The sequence below is a fragment of the Haliotis rubra genome, unplaced genomic scaffold, assembly GCF_003918875.1.
Source record: "Haliotis rubra isolate DU_JTF1 unplaced genomic scaffold, ASM391887v1 Scf884, whole genome shotgun sequence".
Taxonomy (NCBI): domain Eukaryota; kingdom Metazoa; phylum Mollusca; class Gastropoda; order Lepetellida; family Haliotidae; genus Haliotis; species Haliotis rubra.
This window is the reverse complement of record NW_025767617.1, coordinates 271,521-293,261: the sequence shown is the minus strand read 5'-3', so window position 1 is coordinate 293,261 and position 21,741 is coordinate 271,521. Positions and strand designations below refer to the sequence as shown.

At 39.2% G+C, this 21,741-nt stretch overlaps 2 protein-coding genes across 5 annotated transcripts in view; one reads left to right on the top strand and one right to left on the bottom strand.

Annotated features, from left to right (window-relative positions):
• The window catches only part of LOC124263459, a 158,381-nt gene that overhangs the window by 83,209 nt on the left and 53,431 nt on the right, over positions 1-21,741 (top strand).
• On the bottom strand, positions 295-17,735 carry LOC124263461 (BTB/POZ domain-containing protein 17-like). 4 transcript variants are annotated; one of them, XM_046698109.1, is made up of 2 exons: positions 16,871-17,735; positions 295-2,782 (listed from the first exon to the last, which is right to left on the bottom strand). In XM_046698109.1, the coding sequence occupies exon 2, from the start codon at positions 2,693-2,695 to the stop codon at positions 1,628-1,630; it is 1,068 nt and encodes a 355-aa protein (XP_046554065.1). In that variant the 5' UTR covers positions 2,696-2,782; positions 16,871-17,735; the 3' UTR covers positions 295-1,627. The 4 variants fall into 4 exon arrangements, with proteins under 4 accessions (XP_046554065.1, XP_046554064.1, XP_046554066.1 ...); XM_046698108.1 differs by lacking the exon at positions 16,871-17,735 and adding an exon at positions 6,719-7,070; XM_046698110.1 differs by lacking the exon at positions 16,871-17,735 and adding an exon at positions 3,088-3,238.

The window sequence follows — 21,741 nt, the reverse complement described above, 5'->3', positions numbered from 1 at the left end:
TTTTGCTTGAGCAAAGATGTAGAGATAACTCGGGATGTTGGCATGTTACCTTTTAGCTTGGTCCCATAAATACTCAAACATTGCTCCGATTCAAACATTAAACTAAGTGTCACGTTAATTATGCCAATGTATTCTTGATAAGAGAAATGTATTGTGTAAAAGTTTAAAAAGCTGTATATAGTTTATGAATTTTATTTACAATTTCTTAAAGTCGAAAGGCGCAAAGATAAGCACCTTAGGCTGAAAAAACAACAACTTGTGGAGGTATTAAATATGTGAGACTGATATTCTGAATTACTGACTAGTCATTTCAGCCATATGTACAGCCTGCGCCTCCAACGTTTCAGTCTAGTATCCCAAACTTATTGAATTATTTTCATCGCATTTTTCTCTGTTTCAATTTTACTAGTCTGACTGAACAGTTGTTAAACTGCGATTTGGGATAGTGGTTTAGGTCATAGACTCTGTATATATTATGAATAGAGAAATAGTAAAATAGAATTATGGTGAACTGTGCTACCGAGCAATAAGCTTATGACACTGACGTTTTCAGGTATGAATATGTAGATAAGTCATGCCAAGCTTGGATTATGACAGTATCAGTTTTGTCTTGAAAGGTAATAAAACCTCATAAATGTCATGTATATTGTCGTTGACATGGGCGATGTAGACATCACGGCAGCCGGGATTATAGTTCCTGGTGGCGTGACATGTGACAAGGATAACTCACAGGATGACGTAAAATGGCGGAAAAGGTATTTAAAAATTCAGAATTTATGGTAATGTCCTTCTGAATACTTTATGTCTCTGGAATAAATACATTCCCATATCTTGACACAAACAACATGTAATGTATTTCTGTCGCTAATTCTGTGGCGCACTTTTCATCCTGTTTCCAGGGCTTGCTCCTGAAATATGTTCACTGGGCACACAGACCAAATTATCGCCATGATGCCCCAAAGGTATGAAAATTGAGACTGTTTACAACCTAACATCCCAGGCATGGCTGTTACGCCATATATATATTTACATCATGAACAACCAAACCCTTCCTTCTATAGACGGCAGAACTGCATCAGTCAGTGTTGTAGTGATGAGATTGTTGCAGAACAGTGCCATCATGTCCCAATCATCCAACATGGCCATAGTTTTTCAAAATTCTCGACCTCTATGATGCTAAGCTTTCATTTACTCATCTATTTTACCGTTTCCCCTCCTGCCTTAAATTTTTGTAGGTACAAAGTTTGTGTTGTTTCACATGTGTTCGGAGGGTCGCAGTTTTTTTGTCAGATCTTCTGATGTTTTAATCTATGATCTCCTGAACTTTTAGCTTTAAGAGTTATGGCAATGAACCTCTTTATGGTCATTTTCAGACCTTAATGTCAAATATTTTGCTGTTTCTGTAGGAATTTCTTCCTTTGCTCTTGTCCACTACAACACATCTCAAAATTTCAATTCTGCCATGATGTTTAGTTACTATCTTCATAACTTTTTTCCTTCAAGTTTCCCAAACCTTCAATATTCTGACCTGAAATTTCTCAACTTTTGTCTCATTCTAAGATGTGATTATCCATTAAACCATGCACTGCACAGTTCATGTGCCTTTTTGGAATCTGCCTGCCCTATGTCATTGAGGAGCAGGAGGGAAGGTCTGTCCATAAGTCTGTACAAGGTTACAGTCTGTCTCTGAGGCCAGAGAACTAGCAGTAGCAGACGCAGGTATAGATGACGTTTGTCTGCCAGAGCGCCTCTGAAACTGGACTCCAGTAAAGTCATCCTTTGCCTCAGGAATGTCCTTGAAAGCATGATACTTGATGGCAGTGTTGACCAGATCTTGCACGCAGGGGAAGTTTTTGAAAGCACTGTTCTTCTGTAGATGATAGAGCACCCTTCTGTTGAGTAGTGGGTACCGAATGTTGGACAAAATGTCCTCAATCTGGCATTTGGAGTGAAGATTGTTCTTCTTCATCCAGTCAGTTGCTGCTGTGAGGATAAGGTTCTCCTCGGAATTGCACTCATCACTTTTGATTAAATCTCGAACTATTTCCCAACTGCATTGTATCCATCTCTCCGAGCGCGCAAGCTCTTTGAACCTTGAACACAGAATGCTGTAGGATATATTATGAATCTCCTCAGAGCTAGTGTTGTTTTCACATAAATCACAGACTGTTTCAACAGCAAACCCTCCACGAGCACTTTCACCATTTGCACCAACACCATTCTGTAACAGTTGATGTATGTAGTTCTCACAGTGAGAGGACAGTGAACGCACTGCATACTTCTCAGCCAGCTTGTACAACGGGATGACGTAGTCGCGATGCAGCCACACGGCACCGCTGTAGATGAAGTACAAGAATCTGCTGAAGACCAGACAACACTCTTGAGGTTCTTGTATAAACAATACAGGCTTCTGACCTTCAACAATGGCCATGTTGTTCAACAGTGTTGCAAGAACATCGCTTTTCATACCCAAGATCATCTTGTGGGCATGGAATATGAACTGGCTGTTGTTGACGTTGAGCACCACATCACTAAGCGTCTCATTGTCAAACAGGGACTCGAAGGACTGCGCCGTCTTGACTTTCTTACTGCCATCACTGAGGGAGGCCTCATCCTCCGCCTCCCCGGTGGGGGGCTTGGAAGGGTCAGGGTACTGTGTGGAGGTGGACAGGGGCGGGGCACTGAATCGCTTCATCCTCCTGCAGCCGCCACATTTTACAGCCGTGGCTAGTAGCGCCAGACTACCTCTGTCGGGGTACTGCTCTCATTGGGCAATCAGGACCTGTAACACAGAGAAGAATTATGTTCATGTTAGTTACAACACAAGCCAGACAAGTAGTCCAGAATTATTAGGAATCATATTGATTTCTGAGTCAAAATCATATTGATTTCTGAGGCAATTTATATTGGTTTCTGAGGCATAACTGTTGATGAATACCCTATGAGGTGATTTTTTGACAATATGTATCAATATTGGTGAACTTTTCCCCAAGTTCAGCATCATGTCAAAATACAAGTTTCAAAACATTTTTCTCACATACTGTTGTCATATTTCTATGAAAGAGGGACTGGAAAAAATGTTCTCACCCACTTGAACAATTTCCATAGAGACTCTGAATTACAAGCTGTAAGATATCTCAGTATAGTAGCGAGTGGAGAGCTCGACCTCTGCTCACATGAAAGTTGTTTCGCGAATAAAACCGTGAAACTGACATTCAGGATGTAGCCAGGCCTTTAACTTTGTCAAACTGGCCTTAAAAAGAGGAGTTGTCTGTCAGCAAGTTTATGTTGGTGTGATTGATGAGGACTTGTAGTGTTTTACGTGTCAGCGGAAGAACACTATATAAACCTGACATTGACAAGTGTTGATATGTCACTCAATGTCATATTTCACGCAACATCTTGTGCATATCTCAGTACGAATTTCCTGCATTTAGAAATATTACGCACTTTTCATGTAACAATAAGATTTCAATATCCTCAAAATAGTTTAAACCAAACTGGAAGATATAGATTACTTTTTTTGGGTATGAATAGGTGCATGTATATTTCACCTGTGAGATTTCATGTGTTACAGTGAACTTGTTTGCCTACCTGAGTGAGCTACTCAACATACTTAGGTTTAAATACTCTTATCTTAACCTCAAGTGACATTTAAAGGCTGAAACAAGTCCTGAATAAAAGCACAAAATGTTTAGATGTTGAAGTAAGCATTCGGGGATTTGCAAGACTAAATGGGTATTTACATGTCCTTCCCAAATTTGCCAACCTACTTGAGCTAGACTGTCTCTTTCATTTCTAATATCCACTCCCTAAACTCAACAAATACAGTCGGGGCAGTATACAAAGGCAGCTAAGAGGTAAACGTTTTATCAGGTTTTTACATAATGCCCTAATTTACTGCTATTCATGTTTCCTAAAACTATTTTGTGATCTCGCTGGGATAAAATTAGCGAATTAGAGGCTGGTAATTGCACCTGTAGTCACAGATGTTGTCATTTAAACTTTTAAGTCTGTCAGAATATATTTATGTCAGTAGCACCACCACCTCTAACTTTTATATCCACCACCAATGGATCAGTCTGTTTCACCCTATTGTTTGCTTATTTCCTCCCTATAACTCACAACATCTCTACTGTACACTCACACCCAACAGGAGGATTCCAACTTCTACAAAAGTTTCCTCTCAACATCTCAGCCTGGTCGTCCCTCACCACAGCTACCCTTTTCCCACTCCACAACTACACTTATACCTAGTAATCCAGTCTCTTCCTGTCCCACTCTTCCCATACACCTCCTTCCCACCTGTACAAAACGAACACTTTTGCCTACTCAATCTGATCATTTCACCTCCATAGTTATCAGCTGCATTCATTTAAATAACTGCATCTTATTACACAATTCCAACATCTCTACCCATTCCATTTCTCATATCTCTTTTCCCACATGTTTTGATCACTGCAGTCTCTACATCCCATCATCATAGCCACCCCATTCCCACCTCACAACTACACCCATCGCTACCCACCCTTTCAAACTTCCATTCCCATTCCAGAATATGCTGTCAGTTTCAACCAAGTCATTCCAAAATTCCCAACATAGCTCAGCACATCAAGTATCATCAACTTCTTCTCTTTCACATATTCATTCTGTATGATTCACCAATAGGCACACGTAGAATTATACCTCCATGTGCACCACAAAGATTTCTTTTCTGTGGACACCGATGCCAGCTGACAGCAAACACGAAACCATTCCTTCATCTCCATGCCCCATTCTGAGGACACCCAATCAACCGCTCAATACCTGTCTGAGCAGAACCCACATCATCCTCAGTCCCACTTGAAGCACCTGCATTTAGCCTGGAAGTGAGACCGAGATTATCAGGTACAGATAGGCAGGGGTTATAGTTCCCACCTTGTCCGACCCAGCTTATCGTCATGATCTTAATAACATCATCATTACACAGCTAATGGACAAATATTTGTCTAGAAATGAGAAACACGCTGGCTGCTGTGATACCAAATATTCGTCCAGATAGCTGCTTTCATCCACTTCAGTAACACTCCGATCGGTCGTGCTGGACACGGAGACTGTGTGCCTTTACAGCATTGGTGTATTTTGACATCGAAACTTTTGTAAAGATAACTTTTAGATTTACAGTAAGCATGTCAAAATCAGCTCACCAGGTCATAAATCATAAGACTATAGATCGAGATGTATTGATCAGTTTGGTGCGAGATGTCAGTCTATTCTTCAGCCGAACAAGTAAATAAGGGAGTTCATTAAAGGGTCATTTCAGTGTCTTGCATATTTCACTGCAAGTGATGTTCTCATGGGCACAGTCCTAAGTCACATCAAAACATACCTGATTTATTAACATTCCATAATGTCTCTACGCTCAGTTAAATCTAATCCTGCCATCAGATTTTCCATTTTCCCTATGCACTAAAAACTATTTTTACTCTCGGAACATTATCGAGTGCATGAGTGGACAGTAATAAGTATGATTTACTGGGCTTTTGACACACTGCTTACAGTTATGGTCAATACTGGATAACTATCGCTGCATTCCCAAATAAATAACAGTCAACTGGAGAGCAGACAGGACTCATTCAGCATGAAATTGAAGCAGCAATGGTTTATGAATCTGTGATTTGGAGCCAAAAGGTCTTTATGTCCGCACTGTGATCAAAGTCATCACTTGGAGCACTTGTAATAAAGTCTCTACAGACAGACTCACAACAGTTAGACAGCAGTTTGTCAGTGGCTTCAGAGTCAGGCGGGCAGTTTGTCGCCTCGATTGCCTCGCAGCATTCAGTAATGGATCGTCAATCTTACTAACTACTGCTTCCCTTGGCTGGAGTATAAACATTGGCTTTTGGAAACTGCCGAGTCTAAATAATCACCCATGCTGTGACACAAGGGAAGCTTAGTGAAACATATACCTGTTGTACCATATGTATCAGATGTGTTTTAAATTAAGGGGCACCCTGGGACCTAGAAAATTGCTCCTATAGTATTTGAATCTAAGGACCTTTAAATCTTTTAACATGTTTCTAAGGGACCCCTTGACTGTCATGGTTAATTTCAAATACTGTATCAGCCGATGATAATCTTCATGGTATTTTGGTTATAATTCTTTTTCTCATGCATCATCATTTTTTCTATATTTAAAAAAGAAGAAGAAGACAAATACATTGAAAGTAAATATCCCATTTTTGATTGATGTGTTTGTACATATTTTGTGATATGTGTATCTTTAACAGCATCTTACACTCCGAGTTCATACCAAACTATGACAAGTTCCTTGAAGATATTGGTAGACATAGATTTTCATTTGTGGATATTTGAAGAAAAATGCAGTTCACAAGAAAAGATATCTGAAATGAGGTGTTTGACTGTGGTATTTCTCATTAGGCATAATATGAATCATCTAAAATGATAAGAAATATTTCCTGCCTGTCCTTAAGATCCTTTTATAAGTAAACACAGCGGGTTTCAAGTGTTATCAAGGAACTTTTTTAGATAAATGAAAGCTATGCTCATAAAACTCTTTTTTATCAAGAGGAAAAGCTGGATGATAGCAGGATTAGACAGTTTTTATCAAGCTAACTCCAGAGAGCAAAAAAACAGTTCACAAAGGTCCTCAAATTGTTATTTATGATGGTGATAATGACAAAAGTTTTACAACATCCGCACTAGCCTTTCAACTCACTCTCTTCATGCCACTATAATCCCTGCTCCCATGAACCCATCTGTGAATAACACCATCCTCCAGAACAAATCCATCTCCGATAGGCCGTTTAACTCCATCAAAGTGAAATTACTCCCTGTGTCGAATACTGCGGGAGAGCCTAGATTTCATTAATCACGAACCTGCTCTCCTCTGGAATAATCCTCCCACTTGCGTGTAAATATATATACCCAACGATGGCTCAGCTAGTTATAGAATTGTGGAGGATAAACATATGTATGTTCAGCCAATCAGAAACAGGCTCTCATATTCACGTTTCTTTTGCCAGTGGGAAAAAATCTACTTCACAATGATACAGCTTGTTAGCCTGTGTCAGTCTGCAGTGTTGACGTTTGATAACTAATAGAATAATCCTCCTGCATTTTGCGCAACTGTTTCGGTTTTCGACAAGGTTAATCAGTCCTTTGGAGATGGACGTATCTTGCTGAAATCCTCAACACCTATAGTTTTATGATCTGAATTGCCATGCACTTGCCAAGATGAGAATATTTAGCATGCTGAAGTGCTTTCCTTGACATAATATATAAGTACATAGTCGTAAAGAAAAGGGTACATGTACGTAGGTGATAAGGGAGATAATCATCTGTTACTTAACACAAAGTAACAGGTAGTTGTGGTTTTAAAAAACTTTCAGGATGGTTTTCATCATGATCAGGTTTTCCCATTAGCGATGAGTTTGTGGGGCAATTGCCATACCAGGACTGGAAAGGTAATTAATGCTCAAAGTAATCTGCAGTTTATTATCACAAATCCTTTCCATGACTGTCATTACAGGATAAAATTTACAATGTAAGTGACTGGTCCACATTGAGCCATTGTTTATGATGGTCACTGAGTTGAATGAGATACTGTGATTAGTTAATGGATTTTTCTGTAATTTCATTACCAGTAGTATATACTGTTTGGAGATGAGAAGTATTCAGTCAGGCCTACCATACATTACATTCATATTTTTAAACCAGAACTGACAAGGAACGGATTCGTGGGATAGAAACAGCCTGTGCAAAGCAAACCAAAGCCCAAAATGCATTCCAAACTCAATGAATCATATCCACGAAAAACAAACACCCTCCATGATGAATGTATACTACACAGAAACATCCTCGTACAGGTATCTAAATCACTGGAGAACTCAGCCCTACAATACAACCACCATTCCATCCATGCAAGCTGGGAATAAGACGGCCCCAATTACTCACAAACTTTCTGAGAGGTTAGGAGAACATATTACTGTTTTGTGGACATTCCAGAGTAGTTTGTGATGATTGCTGCAGAAACTAAGAGCTCTTCGTCACCAAATGAAAGCAGCCGAGTTCGGCTACATCAAAGCGTTCTGCTGCAGCAGCAAGACATGCTTGTGTTATGTCGTGATGTAGCAGAACTTTGTCAGAGCTATTGTCTTTCTTTTACACTAACTTCTGTTGTTTTGTTGTGTTATGTAAGAACATCTACATGCTCTGAGAACCTGTCTGCAGCAGTTTTTCAAGCAGTAGGGTGATTACTGTTTGCGTTGTAGTAAGTTACAGTGAGTCTGTATTGCAGGGATCGTGTTGGGATAATCTTGTCCCCTCTCTTGACGTGAAAATATCATTAAGCTTTTCCTTGAGGGTACACTTGGTGTGAAAAACTGATGTTAGAAGTTTTGAGAGAAAAATGTGTGTATATTTTCATGAATTTTTCACACATACATGATGCAAGCCTTATTGTTGAAAAATCAAATGGTATTTGTTTGTGATATTCTGATTTAAATGGGTTAAAGTTAGGCCCTTTAGCCAAGCACAAGGTGACTGAGAGTCAAAGGTTTATAAAAATGGTGTGATTTATTTCAAGTGTCAGTTTAAGGGGATGATTTTTCAGGTGTGCAATTACAAGGCTGTTGGTAAGCCATCTATTTACTGCCGCCTGAGAACCACACACATGCATTGTGTGAGGCTTGTCTTTTGTGAGAAAAAGGTGCTAAAAGCTGTCTAGGTGCTACTAACTCATTTATAGTATCGTATGGGTGTTTTCATTTACAGGCTGACACCTAGAACTCCCCTCGGTAATGCCACTCTGTATTACATGACAGACCACCAATCAGGATACAGTCGTAAAAACTATGCCGTAATCTCATAAGCGAGAAACATGCACCTCCACAATCTATATTCCATTATCCTTCATACCTACGAATCAACCGACCTACCATCTACACCACCACCTCCTCCATTAACCAAAAAATGCCCGTGCTATTTTTGAACAAGCCTGTCTTTATGTTAATCTCCAAATCCTGCAGCCATTAGGAGTGAAAGGCAACAAACATCATCTCCGACAATAAGTTAACACCAACACTAACATGCCTGGGACAGACCTACAGGTGATCTCATTATCTCCAGAGTCGGACCAGACAGCATTGGAGTAATCATGCTCTGTGTTCAGATTAGCTTGAGAGGCTCCAGGGTAGAGGAGGGGCTTGCCATTCATCTACCTATATCCCTGATATCATTGCTTGTAGCGATCTGGTGTGGAAGATTCTTGACCTTTCGCTTTGATCCTATTATGCTCCAGCTGTGAGGGTTTGACTCCTGGCTTAATGTAAGCATGGGAGAATAGTTGGTAGGTTAGGGTAAACTGCATGCATTCTGCATTACAATACTCATCAAAGGGACTACAAATGGAAAGGAACCATGCTTAATTTCAGCCTGTCATATGTTTATTTTAAAAGCCTCAGAGAGTAACAACTAGAAATGGTCATCAGACCTGTGTGGGATGAACAGAATGCATGGGAGCTGAACTTGTTAAGTCATATCAACTATTCGTGTGGGCCTATTAACAAGTGACAAACTGCATTAGGGTTGAGCCCTTTGACTCACTTCAACCTATCAAGGTTTTTGTACAATAGCATCAAAGCTAGACTAGGATGAGGATGGGGGTGAATTGTGGTTTAACTGGACAGTTTCTGTATACAATAGGACAAAGGTAACAATAATGTCTATGATTGCCCATCAGATGTATGGTAATTAAACTGATTACCTCTAGTTTGGGTGTCATAAAATTTGGATTTATTTCCACCTCCACACAAGAAATCAATAGCATGACAACTAGGAGGAGGAATGTTCCAAAATAGTTGCTATCTATGTCGTTTATTTTCCCCAAATTGCATTGCCTGCAGTTAAATTACCATAAAGCCAGAAAATAAGTACATTTTGTGGGTTATCTTCTCAAATCTACCATCTAAACTTATCTGCCCTCAGGTGACACGTACTTGGTCTACCATCATCTATGGTAGAGTTTCGAATGCAATTTCAGAACATTGTCCATTTATTTCCCGTTTGAATACAGAAACTAGTATCACTATGCTTGCACCCTGCAGCTATGTGAATAATGGTGACACTTTCATTGCTTTGTCCAAAGATCTCTCCCACAATTACCTGGAGTTACGATCATTTTGTGACGTTTGTGATGTTGATTATACCTTCATCCTTGATGCAGTCCGGAACAACTTGACGTATTTGATGCACTGTATATCGTAACCATTACTTAATCCTGGCAGTCCAAGGGTGGCATTTACAAAATGCCCAAAGACATGTATATTTCTTTTATACATGTATACTACTTAAAATAAGTTAAAAACCAACCGATACTTTTTTGTCGTGTCAGATTTGCTACAGTAATATCAAAGAAGCAAGGTTCTTTTACGGGTTTTGAGTATTATATGGATTAGTTTGGAAAAGTCAGTTTTAAAAATAATGTCATGTTTATGGAAAGATTGTGCTCTTATTTTTTTCTACATCGACCTATTTCAATGGTTTCTTTTAACTTTATGTGTTTTTAAAGGCAATGAACTGTTAAGTAGTATGTGAAAGATTAGTATTTCAGTGAAAGTGAGCGAGTTTAAGTTTTACGCCGCTTTTAGCAGTATTCCAGCAATATCACTGTGGAGGACACCAGAAATGGGCTTCACTCATTGTACCCATGTGGGGAATCGAACCCAGGTCTTCGGCGTGACGAGCGACCGCTTTAACCACTAGGCTACCCCACTGCCCCTATTTCAGTTAAAAAAAATTATACAACTTCCATATCTGTTTTAGGATTCCCCTTAATTTTGTCAACAACAATGTTGTGATCAAGCATTTTTGTCACCCAGAACCTGTTGAAACTGTCTAGATCTTGTTGCTCAGGCACACAATTAATTCTCCACACCATTCATTCCTATCTACTTACGACACTGTCACCATGTCTGTAGTCATCCATTATGAAATGTCCAGTAAACACATGCAATTTTAAAGTAAATTCCCTGACTGAGTGTAGCTCCTCCCTCCAGTACACTGTTCTGTGTATTGACATGAGTCTGGCATGCACATCAGTCAAGCTCCAAGCCAGCAGGCTTGATGGCGACGTCCTACTGAGCGGTTGATAGTAGTTATTAGCGTGTGACAATGCTCAGCTATAGTGTGTGTACATAAGCTATCTGTTCTTGTCTCTTGTTTGAGTTACATGTTCGAATTACTGATAAAACTATGTACAGATCACTCAATCAGTCCTACAAAGGATAATTATTGTTGTATATTTCATATTGACCATTATGTGATTTAGGGAAATGTCTATCTCTTCTGGAACAAAACGTTTGAGTTAAAGTGCTCTGTTTGATCAAATCTGGCCATGTTTTGTTCGTTTGGTCTACAGAGACATGTTAGAACAGTTTCCTGATATTTGAATCGTTTCATTATTGAAACATGATCAATCTTTACACTTGTCCAGGCAGCAAGAACTTTGTTTGTCCCTCCATTGATTTCAATTCTTTTTGAATGAAGTTTCAAATTTCATGTTTACTGATCTGAAAAGATAATGTATTTAAATTTTATGGATTTAAAAAAATTAACATAAATTTGATTTACTATCCTTTCAGAGGAAACTTGTAATTTTTTTTGCTCCTCTGAATTTTATGACCTGATTTTGAGAATTAAGACCAAACATTATCTGCTGTAATTTATGAACATATTGATTTATATGATTGATAACTTTCATGATAAATGATTCTCTTCATTAGGTTTGAATTTTGAATGATTTGTTATAGATTTTTGGCAGTTCTCAAGCGGAGATGTTGAATCGCTGTCACATTAATCATTAAATTATTCAAAATCTAAATATTTTTTGTTTGAGTCACGTCCACCAGTGCAGTGACTCTTACAACTGTTTTGTTTGATATTAATGAAATATGGATTGGCAGCCATCAGACATTCTAGCATAAGCTCACAAGGGCTGTCAGGGTAATCTGATAGGATCTTAAATGACATTATATCCAGCCCAAGTAGAATCCCCTACTCTGCACAAGAGTCATGTAAGAGCATTTTGATGTTGTATCGTCCAAAATCATGTACACTGTCATTGGTAATAATGCATAACCGCTTTCGGTCTATGACAGTGGTAAAAAAATATTTCCCCTCTCATCGATGGCATGTTCTTTGGGATGATTTGCTTGAAGATAATGCTGCCCGTTAGTTGTCTTGTCTATTTCACCAATTAGCAATCGACAACACCTGCTTCAATGCTGCTTTACAGACAATCCATGGAACATACAGTCCCACATTTCGACATACACAACAGCTGTGGGTAGACAAGGAGCTTTTACTGTCTTTAAATATCTAAACTATCAGTTTGCTGTTGGATGCTGAGTGACGCTGTGGCAATCGGACTGTTGTGGAGCTATAAAGTACATGTTTATGTTGTGTTTTTATAAGTTTGTTGAAGGTATATGGGAGAAATGACACTGCGCTATTAACTGTGCTTTGCTTTTTTCAAGTTATTGAATACCTTCTCAACCTGATCATTGCATCTACTTTGTACATGATCCCATCACAAATATAAGTGTAGATACTTTTTGATAAAAAGACTTCATTCTTGGACCCAGTACGTTTTTCAGAGATCTAAACTCGAGCAAAGAATACTTGCAAAGCATTGAATACATATTTGATTGTATTTTGTATCCTATCACGCGGAAGACCCGGGTTCGATTCCCCACATGGGTGAAATGTGTGAAGCCCATTTCTGGTGTCCCCCGCAGTGATATTGCTGGAATATTGCTAAAAGCGGCACGTAAAACTAAACTCAGTCAGTCAGTGTCCCATCACAGTATGTGGTAATAATGTTTTAATCGACTAGTTCAAAGTTGTCTTTAGAATCATTTTCAGCGGATTTTAGTGAAATAATATGGATTATGATTAGATGAGCTGAATCAGACTATTATCAGCAAGGCTAACTGGACACAGGCTAAAGGGAACTGATGGCTGAAGCTAAATATTAAATGTCAATGCCAGAGGAGAACCAGCCGTGACTGTCTGATCATACAGACTTCATCGGGCTCGAATGGCCAGTGAAAATTACATGACTGTCTGGTGTTGTAATTTGTTCATCTAACAATCTACCCAATCAACTAAAGTAGTCAGCCAGATGACAGCCCAGTAAACCAGTTGACAAATCTCCCAATCAACTGTCTACTCAAGCAGCTGACAGTCAACCAAACCAGCTGACAATCGAGCAGCCATTCTAACAATACTACATACTACCAACTCAGGTCAACAGATTATAAACTTATATCTCATCCTGTCTGAACAAGTCATCCCAGATTCCCAGCACATCCTTCTTAATGTCCTGGTAATGTCCGTGTAATATCCAATATTGTCAGGTAATTGTGCGTCACTGACAGCTTCCTGACCACACAGTGGACGCTGATCTGATTTACTGACCAATTTCCTCAGCTGACCACTGCAGTGCCCATAACTCCTTCAAAGAGTCCAGGGCATCAGGTGGTCGTCTCCAACAGCATCAGATGAACCATTCAAAACCATAACTGCATTGCAGGTTTCAGAGCAGGAGGATGATTTCATTTCATCATTGAATTAGGTGCTTCTTATATCCTTAAATTGTGTATTGATAGGTTCTTGGGTGGTCATTAAGAGGATTTATTCTGCGAAAATAATGTGATTTTTCAGATAGATTTGCAGGTTTCAGAGCAGAAGATTTTATTTCATCATTGAATTAGGTGCTTCTCATATTCTTAATATGTGTATTGATAGGTTCCTGGGTCATCGTTAAAAGGATTTTTCTGCAAAAATAATGTAATTTTTAAGATAGATTTGCAAGATAGACCTAAGGTTTTGATGGTTTTAGCCCAAAGCATATTAGATGACACTTCAACCAGAACATTATGTTTGGCTCATAAAGAATAGTTTTTGTCGATGCATTTCATTCAGTTGAACGCATATCTATCAGCATGCATTTGTATACATTGCATTCCGTGTCAGTTGATAGTAGCCTATGTATTTACAAGTTCATGAAGGAAACATTTTGTTGAAGAAAAGGAAATCTATTACAACTTCAGTTTTGTAAAGCACCCAGTTTTTTAATTACAATCGGTCCATTTCTAAGGTAAATAATATAAGATCTGAGCCTTGCAGTACGCAAATAGCCACAAGTCAAGCAGCAGAACCATTTGGAAGGTCGGGAACTGTCTTGAGGCAAATTGACGCAACAATTGAATTTTCTGCCAACAGAGCATGGTTGGGGAGGGAAAAAAGTCAATAGATGAATAAGGAGACAGAACAGACTGAAACTGATTTTTAATAGCCATCATCTGTCCGGGATGCAGATCATTTCCCCCTATAAACATGCACTTGAAATCATCTTTAAAGAGATGACAGCAAATGCAGAACGAACATCACACAACCATTGACTCGCTTATCCAATGTTTTTCATGACTGACTGAAAAGAAAGGAGTAGATTTTCTTGGTTCAGTTAATTCCAGCTTTTATGATTCTTTAATCACGGAATAAATATTGCTGTATCAACTGGCTTTATTATCTGTGGACAGGAAAATAGTATGTTTCAAAGTATGTTTCGGAACTGACTTGTTGTAATTGTTTATGGAACTTTATTGACCGAGATTGATGGGTTGTCAGAACTGAACAAATGTTAGCTATGTTGGAAAAATACCACGTTGTTTCGATGTAGATGTTATCAAACTATGAAGTTATGTTGCATCTCCTTGTAGTGTATGGTGTAATAAGGTAGCTGGGGGCATTCGAAATTGGATCCAAACTTTTGTAGAGTGTGGTAGTTCCAGAACCAATGGTCAACAGTGTGAGCACCAAATTATGAAGCCATTGGAAGACTGGAAGATAATGACAGTAATTGCCTGGTCAGGATGTATTGATTTTGATGGTGGCTACTGGGACAAAATAAACATGGAATACTCTACTAGTTTGACTGACTGACTGACTGACTGAGTTTGGTTTTATACCGCTTTTAGCAATATTCCAGCAACATCACGGCGGGGGACACCAGAAATGGGCTTCACACATTGTACCCATGTAGGGATTCGAACCCGGGTCTTCGGCGTGACGAGCCAAAGCTTTAACCATTAGGCTACCCCACCGCCCCTCTACGAGTTTGAAATGTTTAGAACTACACTGTGTAATATGAATTTATTCCCTACTGCAACATTTTGATTGTATACATATAGTCTGTGAAATTTAATCAAATAATACTTTTACCTTTTCTAAGTATACTGCTATTTAGATTTTGATATTTCTTCATCTTGATTTGTTTTTGATTCAATACTAGCAGCTTTTCCTGTCATAATACAGGTAATTCAGATACTACTCAAAATAAGTTAAGAACAACCCCATACTCTCCCCAATTTCTATGGTTAGTCTGTCATGGCTTGACATAATGGTAATAGACAAGACTTGTATATTCCTTAAATTCTTTTGGGTAATATATACAGGTTCTTTTATTTTGCAGCGAAGTGGAGGCCGATATGTGTGTTTCCATAACATTATTAACAGAACTCTATATGTCTCTGGTAGATGTTACATGACCACCATTATTTCAAGACATTTTGCAGATACATACTGTGGGCCATACAATCACTCAGTGTGAAAGTGTAAGAAACTGACCTACAGACACGATAAATCTCACCTGAATTACTCGGTTTTTTATTTACGGACAACAAGCTGCTACTGTTAGGCTTCAGGCCATTAGACGAAAGGTTCAAAATAGCCTGTGTTTACCAAGCCCACTTTTCTGCTTGGTACATGTTCCAGTTGTTTTTGTAAATCCTCCAAATCATTTGGCTACCATCATGACATGTTTACGTAACTGCTTCATCAGAATGAAATTAGATGCAAGTAATGACATCATGCTGTTTACATGTAAGTTTAAATTAATGTAAACATGTCAACATGTAAGTTTAAATTAATGTAAACATGTCAATATCTATTTAATAAGGAAGAACTCTATTGAGCAAAGTGGTTTATATATCTTCCATCTTTTGTACTGGTCACATAAATATGTTGTTAGGGATGTAGCACCGAGAAAATGTCCACCCTTCTGTGGCATTTATTATCTTGTGAAATCGTGATGACTGATCTGCCTTCTACAGGTGTTTTAATGTCCTGTGTATATTATACAACTTGATGTAAAAATTGTCATTTCAGTTATCTAAATTAGCCTTAAAAATACCCTTTGTGCATTACTGAGATTTTCTCATTAATCATGCTGATTTGAAATGGGTATCATTATCACTTGACGACTGGTGTCAAGAGTGGACAGTAAATGTACATGCTTGACCACAGTTCTGCCCCGGCAACATGGAAATGCCCTCTATTCACTATCTCGAATCAATGCCTGTCTCTTTTTTATGTCAACTGTACACAGCCCCGGAGAAAACACTGTCGGTCTGACCATATCATTCACTGTGGGCTATTAATGAAGCCCAGCCATTAGTGGTCTATCTGACTGCTGACACCACACACTTGAGGGTGGCTTTCTCAACAGTCTTACCCAAATAATTAGGTCGGAGAACACCCTGTACTCTTCTTAAGCCTGGAATTTCTGTGTGTAAACATGGGATTTCCATAAGTGGGAAAGAATAGTCTCAGCAGGAGTATGTTAAGCTTGGGATGGCTTTTGCAGGTTTACGCTTGAAGGGGAAAGGGTTAAAGAAAAGTAGGCTCCCGTGACACAGATTTGAATTTTGAAAATAGGAGGGTTATGGCATGCTTCTTGTACACTTGTTTCAGTGGTACTGTGATGGTATGGAAGGGTATATTAGGTGCTACATCTAGAAGAACTTACCAGGAGTTTATCAGTCAAGCAGTGCTTGGAGCTAGGTGCTGGTGTCACACTTGTTATCCAATATATCCCAATTACGGCAGTTACACGTCTGCCACAAACGCTACTCTGCACCAAACGTAAGATCCGGAGTGTATGATCCCAGTGTGTGCCAGTGTTACTGTTGGGTACTAACAAGCCAGTCAGCTTCCCACTCGGCCTGAAGATTGCGTGTTATATCACTAGATGAGCAGGGCTTACACACAGCATGCCTGGCTCCACCTCCCACAGACGGACCACGCAGTCCCACTGACAGCCACTACACCTCTAGGTAACTGCACACACCAGGATGGACAGTCGGTGCACTGGCCTCTCCCTTAGGCAATAAGTAAAGGTCAGGGAACTGGCCCCTGTCAGGGATATCAACTGGTCTACATTCAACTAAGGCCTGAGTGACTCCCAGCTCTTCCTCTCAACAGAGTCTCCACTCATGCACTGCCAACTTTTCCTCAGCTTGCCTGGCCTTTAGATCTCGGTGAGATAGCCGTCAGCTTCCTGCCTTAGAGGGAGTCAACCACCCAGCACTTTAGAAGTTCCTACTTCTGTCGTCATTGTGTTTTGCCCCCATGAATAGAGAGTCAAGTCCTGCCTGATGAAATGCATGTGTACATAATGAATCCTAGTGCTCCTACAGCCCTACAGATTACGCGACTAGCCCCTTCAATGTTCCGCTTCAATCTGTGTCATTACGGTGGCTCTTTTTATGCTTGGTGGCCATCTGCTTGTCACTAAGTACTGGCCTATGCAACAGAACTGAGGAGAGATGGGAAGGATAAAGTTATGATAAATCACCGGGCTTTACTTTCCTGGCGACTCAAGTTTGTTTGTTTCTTGTCTGAGAGTCCGGCCTATTGTTAGCGTAAACAGACAACGTAAGAAACAGTTTGCGGAGACATATCTGCAGCAAGTGGGGAGACCACGATTAAATGCATGTATACACATTGGCCTAACCTGCTCCAACAACCAATAGCACAGTCAAGCGTTTACATTGAGCGACGCTGCTATTTTCACTGGTGTGGACTCAGCAAAGACTCAGTAAACAAACTGTGGCCGTTTACAAATGGCTTTTAACATTTTTTTGGTGACGAGCTAAACCAAATGATTGAAAAAGTTAACTGAAGAGTCAAAGGATTTAGAGTAAAGTTTGTTTATTTTAGCTTAAATTTCAAAATTCCCCATGGTCTTGTCTTTTGAGAATAAGCTATTATTTACTTTCCTTTTAAACACTTCTAAAAAGCAAATTAGACAAGAAGTCCTCCCTCTAGTTTCTGTTTTTGAACTAAAATGTGAACATACAGTTTGTCAATCTTTGTCAAACTTCTCAGTATGTTACAAATCAAACTGACATGCACTTTTTATTTTTCATTTTTTGTAGGGAACTAATTTAAGAACTGACTGGAGTAACTGAGTTTACTTCTTGTGAACTGACACATGCATTGATTCTATTTGATTTTACCTCATCAGTGAATTTCAGCAAAATCTAATTCCACTAAATTGAACAAATTTTGAAGCTCTCCCCAACAGGAAATTCCTGGTTATAATAGGGCCCCAGCAACCTATGCTGCTTGTAAGACTATGATCAGGTGGAAAGGCTCTTTAACTTAGCTGTTTATGAGTTAATATAGCCCTGATGAATTGGATTCTTTCTCAAAATATCTGTCACTTGATTGTCTGGTCCACACATGGTAATTTACAGGCTGCCATCATGTAGATGAAATATTGCTGAGAGCAGCTTAAACAGCAACAAACTAAAACTGGAAGCACTGTAGAAGGCTGTCTCGCAGTCCCTGAGCCTCTTAGCCTGGCCCTCACTGCAATGCTAAAGTCTAGATTTCAGGTTCTGAATCTCTGTTCTCCTTGGTTCTCCCTGGGGTTTCTTTTCAATTTAAATGGGTTTATGTGTTGCCATCAAAATTATATATATTCAGAGACTAAGCGTTAGTCTAGCATTGTAGCTATAAGTTGTGAAAGTTGGCTTGTGTGTAGCCATAAAACCACCAAACCACCAAAGACAATATACCAGCAGAGTTACAGGAAGCTAAATAGATTTACTGCTGCCATCTTTCATCTTCAATAGTGAAGGTGAAGTCAGGGCACACTTAAGGACAGAATTAGCATTAAACCTCCCACAGTTGCCAGGCTTCATTAGATTCCATCATAGTTGATTTCAAATGATGGTCGCTCAGTGCAAGCAAGAAACTCTGTGCTGCTGGGTGATAGTACGACTGTCAGTGGAGTTTTTATAGTAGCCACTGGATTTTAACCCCATGCAGCCTGAATTCTGCGACCTCATGGATTTCATGGGCAGCATAGTAGCATAGTGGTTAAGGGGGCAGTTTTAGAGGTAGCCTAGTGGTTAAAGCATAGTGGTTAAGGGGGCCAGTGAGGTAGCCTAGTGGTTAAAGTGTTGGCTCGTCATGCTGAAGATCTGGGTTTGATCCCCCACATGGGTACAATGAGCAAAGCCCATTTCTGGTGTCCCCCACCATGATATTGATGGAATATTGCTAAAAGCGGTGTAAAAATATCTCCCTCACCTCTTATTGATTTCATATTGCTAAAAGCGGCACAAAGCAATTCTCACTTACTCAAGTATTTGCTTGTTAAACCACAGACCTGGGTTTGATTCAATACTTGGATACAGAGTGTAATATCATTATATTGACCCTGCAGTGCTATTGCTGAATAGTGGTGGAGGGAAATTCAACACTACTTATTCATGCTCAAGAAAACATGTGCTGTTGTAGTAATAGCCTGGAAATGATTATGATGAATTAAAATAGGTATATCATAGTCAGAGAGCTGTTTTAGTGTGTCTGTGAGGAATGTTTTAAGCTATTTTGTATCTGTGGATGGATTATGGTATATTTCTTTATTATTGGGTTGAACTTACAAAGAGGTGAACATATTGACTACAAATACAGATGTGATGTCAAGTTGTGCTGTTCTTGTTCAAGAAGGATTGAGGTGCAATATTATTTATTTTGGGAAAACTTTTTGGAGTACAAAGTTCCAAAATGAATTTATCATTATTGCTGGACTCTTTTGAATTAATTCTGAAGTTTGTGACAACAGAGTTCCCAAATCATATAGACAGACCTCTAAGGGCTGAAATATTTCTTCATGTGTTATTTGTAGGAAGTGCAGCCCAAACCATTAGGTTTGATTGATCATGTGACCCGTGGTGACCTCTGCCACTCTGATGTCCCTGGGTACCTGTTCCAGACAGTTACAGCTATTGGTACCTCGCATCTCATGATAGGGGTAACCAGGCATCAGAGAGACTTCCTTCTGGTAGATGAATCTCAACCAGTGCGGAAACCATATGGAATGGTGGTATGGTTCCTGGTAACTCTCTCATCAATTAACTGCCCATTACACAGTGGATGCTCTTCTTTCTTATGACATTGCCACAAGGCGGCGCTACAGGCTGCTGCTTTTCGTATAGCAGTTCCTAGAGTCCTGTTAGTCTTTCCGAAGCAGTTCTCAAGGTGTTATGATATGATATTTCATGTTTTATAATTTATACCTATCTTTGGTAAAGTTTTATCGTTTTCATTTTTGGATTATGTTATATTATTACGAGAATTTTGGATCATCAAAGAGAATGGTTTATGTTTTAGGTACACTTTCTGGCTAATGCGAAATATCATACCTTTCCTTGAGAACAATGTAGCCCTCAAAGAAGTGAAATCTTTTGGAATGTATTGTATGGTAGTGTTCTTTAAAGGGTCACTAATAGTTAATTGATCAATATAAGCCAGTTAGATTATAAAGATACTCAGAATGTTTGCCCCTAAACCACATAGCATCAGCCCCAATGCTAGAGATCAGCCTTGAGGAGGACATTACTTCTGTATCATAGCCGCACAAGGCAATTACGCATGTGATCTCATTCCTTCAACATAACCAGCATATAATCAACACAACATTTCAACATCAGGACCTTGGTGTGTGGAAGTCTGTGAAAAAACAAGACACATCTGGCCAAGTTCCCCCCTCTCCCCCTCCCTGAAATGCTTATAACAGCAGCAGCAACAGCAGCAGCAGCAGCCAAGTATATAAAAACCTCGGCGCTGTGGTCTACCTACACCATCTACACCCAGAGATAATAAACACTGTGCAAACAGAAAACCCCTTGAGAGAGTTTCCGAGCCAAGACGAGAATAAGATGATCTTGTTAGTGTGGCCTAAGGCCAAGTATTGCATCATTAGGTATTAGGTTCTGCTGTGGAGTAAAATGCAATGCATGGATGTTTATTGTGGCACTTAAATGGTTTTAGATAAATAAGGACGGTTCAAATGATGTGGTTTTATGTTGGAGGAAACGTGTGATCTGTTGAATGCTGTTGTGTTTGTTTGTGGAAGGATTTGTTTAGTTTAAGAGAAGGAAATGTGCATATGAAAAATGTATGTCCAACAACAGTTTTGCGCCTTTTTTGTTAAGCATTGAAATAGATCCATTATGACTTAAAAGGAATGAACGTTGTTTTGACACATTCTGAAGTTTTCTATCATTGTTTTCTACTTTTAAATGTTTGAGGGATATTATTTTCTTGACATGGCTCAAGTACCCTGTTTGAAGTAAGCGCCAGCCTGTTGGTCCGTGGCTGGTAGATCTTGTGTCGGACCTGTAATTTAAAAGTTGTATGGCCTGCAGCAAAAATGTTTGTCGATGTATGATGATAATTTTTTCTGTTTTCATGGCATTGTGGCTTTTATTGTCTGTACTTTATGCAATTAGTGTAATTGTGTTGAGCTGCACCAAATAAATCAGTCATCACCATTTGAAATAAGGCTATTATTGACACACATTTTCTGTTTTAAAATAACAA